The following is a 2,529-nucleotide window of genomic DNA, read 5'->3' on the forward strand; positions in this document are numbered from 1 at the left end:
AGGGGCCAGGCTCAGTGTCGCCTGTCACCTCTGCCAGGTGGTCAGAGAAAGGCAGCGGCTAGGCTGACCGGAACAAGGTGGACCGCGGCGGCGCCTTTCCGGCCGATTGGGCGGGTCCTCCAGATCCAGCCTCCGCGGCCACTTCTAGAGAGGCGGGGCGGTTCCTCTTCCGGGGCAGCGCTGGAGGGGCGTGCGGGACCCGGATGGAGACGCCAGCGAAGCTATATAAGCTCCGCGCACGCTGTGTTTCCCTCTTTTTGAAGAAGACGCGGTAGTGGTAGAGGGGTGGCTTGCCCTCGCCCTCCTGCTCCTGACTCACCGCTGTTCGCTCTCGCCGAGGAACAAGTCGGTCAGGAAGCAGCGCCGCAGCCATGGTGAGAACGGAGATGGTGCCGCGCGGGTTGGGGCGCCAGCGGCCTGCGTTCTGTCGCCGTCCCGCGGGCCACAGCCCCGGGGTTGCTTGTTCTGGGGGCGGGGGCTGAGAAAACGGAGGTCATTTATACAGCAAAGGGGTTTTAATGATCAAATGTTCTATTACCACGATATAAGAAAAAATTCGGGTAGAGAATTTCTTACAGTAATGGAGGAACCTGAGGAAGTTAATGAACTTGGCTCCATAATTGATACTTTATTTGCTCCAATGTTTTCTCATCTGTGTAATCGACAGGCTTTTAAGGACACCGGAAAGACACCCGTGGAACCAGAGGTGGCCATTCACCGGATTAGAATTACTCTAACCAGCCGCAACGTAAAATCCCTGGAGAAGGGTCAGTACAGTAGTTTGCGGGCGAGGTAGTAGTGAATCTGACTTGTTGCTATTGTAGAAAGTTGACTTCAAAGAGAAGTAAAGCGACAAGTCACTTCCTTGAGTTCTTACCCTACCTTTTACATCACAGCTCTGTTAAGGGTGGAGCTGGCAATGAGGAGAGACCTAAGTGTTGAATTATGGTGATGGTTGTATACGCTATTCTGAGCCAGCGTCAACTGAATTTTTAAAAGCCTGTTTTAATTGTGCTGAATGAACTGAAAGGTAAATTTTCTTTTCGTGTAGTGTGTGCTGACTTGATTAGAGGCGCAAAGGAGAAGAACCTCAAAGTGAAGGGGCCGGTTAGGATGCCTACCAAGGTAAAATGGACCATAGGGTCAGGGAGCAGGGGTTGCTTCCGGTTGTTGTATAAATCGCAGTTGTTACCCCTTCACTTCAGATAAGGGGTTTGACTTTCAGAGCAATTATATATGCTGGTACTAATATAAAAATTGCTGGCAGAATTTGGTTCATAACACACCTGTTGTTTAGAGGTGACTATGGTTAACACAAGCTGGTGGAGGGGGATGAAACATGGAATTAACTTTTAAATTGGCAGTATCTGAAAACCTCTATGTAAAGATGAGTGATGGTATATTTGAGGATTTGAAAGTAATGGTTTTGCAGATTTTCTAAATATAAGCATAAAACTATAAATGGTTGGTTTTGTCTTTTGCTGCAGACTCTGAGAATCACTACGAGGAAAACTCCTTGTGGCGAAGGTTCTAAGACCTGGGATCGTTTCCAGATGAGAATCCACAAGCGACTCATTGACTTGCACAGTCCTTCTGAGATCGTTAAGCAGATCACTTCCATCAGTATTGAGCCTGGGGTAGAGGTTGAAGTCACCATTGCTGATGCCTAAATCAACTATTTTAATAAACTTATTATCAGTTGGTAAATTTTGTTGACTTTTACTCAGAATACCAACAGATTTAGGAAGGTGTGATTGATGTCTGGGTACTACACGCCTTGTAAACGATTTCTGTGGTAATACTAAAATGTACAGCTGCGTTCGAACCTAGTGAGTACTAACATAGGAAGTCATAGCTATAGATCTTTCCTCCTGTTTTAAATACATTAGGCTGAAGACTAAACTTGGTACCATTGAAAATGTTGTGGAAATTTGAGCCTTTCTGTAATTTTTCACATTATGCGTGGATAGCTCTTTGCATCAGTATGAAACTATTAAATTTCTATCTACAAAACATAGGCCACAATTTAGCCAGACCTTCATTGGCATAGTAATGGACAATGTTTATGGTTTAACTGCTAGATTCTGCATTGGTGTTACACAGACTAATTTATTGAATGCTGTGATGTGCGTACTGTTGCCATTGAGCAGATTGAAAGTTTAACTTGCCCAGAGTTAATGGTATAGGTGAGGTTTTAAACGGGCTCACCAGACTTGAAGGTCCATCTGGTTTTCAGGTTTTTGTTAAAATTTGTGATGGACATCCTTGCTAAAATATCAATGTGACTAATTTTCCATAGAGAAAATTTCCAGAAATGAGTATTTCTGAAAATTCTCCTACATTTACTACTCTATTAAATAGGATTACAAGGTCCCTGGGTGGCATGGTTAACACTCAACTACTAACTGAAAGATGAGAACTTAGCAGCACTGTAGGAGAAAGGCCTGGTGAGCTGCTTCTATAGAGACAGCCAAGAAAACCCTTTGGAGCTTGGTTCTACTGTAACATGGGGTCTCCTGAGTTGGAATT

The 2,529-nt window shown here is 44.8% G+C and overlaps 1 protein-coding gene and 1 non-coding gene across 2 annotated transcripts; both read left to right on the plus strand.

The window, feature by feature from the left end:
- The first annotated feature begins 215 nt into the window (after positions 1–215).
- On the plus strand, positions 216–1,707 carry RPS20 (ribosomal protein S20). The gene is made up of 4 exons (XM_004372584.3): positions 216–374; positions 668–767; positions 1,052–1,125; positions 1,488–1,707. The coding sequence occupies exons 1-4, from the start codon at positions 372–374 to the stop codon at positions 1,668–1,670; spliced, it is 360 nt and encodes a 119-aa protein (XP_004372641.1). The 5' UTR covers positions 216–371; the 3' UTR covers positions 1,671–1,707.
- Positions 915–980, plus strand: LOC111819780 (small nucleolar RNA U54). The gene has a single exon (XR_002823367.1). It is a non-coding gene; the product is annotated as a small nucleolar RNA U54 (small nucleolar RNA).
- Positions 1,708–2,529: the final 822 nt, after the last annotated feature.

Source organism: Trichechus manatus, unplaced genomic scaffold (assembly GCF_000243295.1).
Source record: "Trichechus manatus latirostris isolate Lorelei unplaced genomic scaffold, TriManLat1.0 scaffold00018, whole genome shotgun sequence".
NCBI classification, from domain to species: domain Eukaryota; kingdom Metazoa; phylum Chordata; class Mammalia; order Sirenia; family Trichechidae; genus Trichechus; species Trichechus manatus.

Excerpts from the sequence above, each read along its gene's own strand:
- RPS20 (XM_004372584.3), top strand. Across the intron at positions 768-1,051 it reads CGTAAAATCCCTGGAGAAGG|TGTGTGCTGACTTGATTAGA; the intron begins GTCAGTACAGTA and ends CTTTTCGTGTAG. Across the intron at positions 1,126-1,487 it reads CGGTTAGGATGCCTACCAAG|ACTCTGAGAATCACTACGAG; the intron begins GTAAAATGGACC and ends CTTTTGCTGCAG.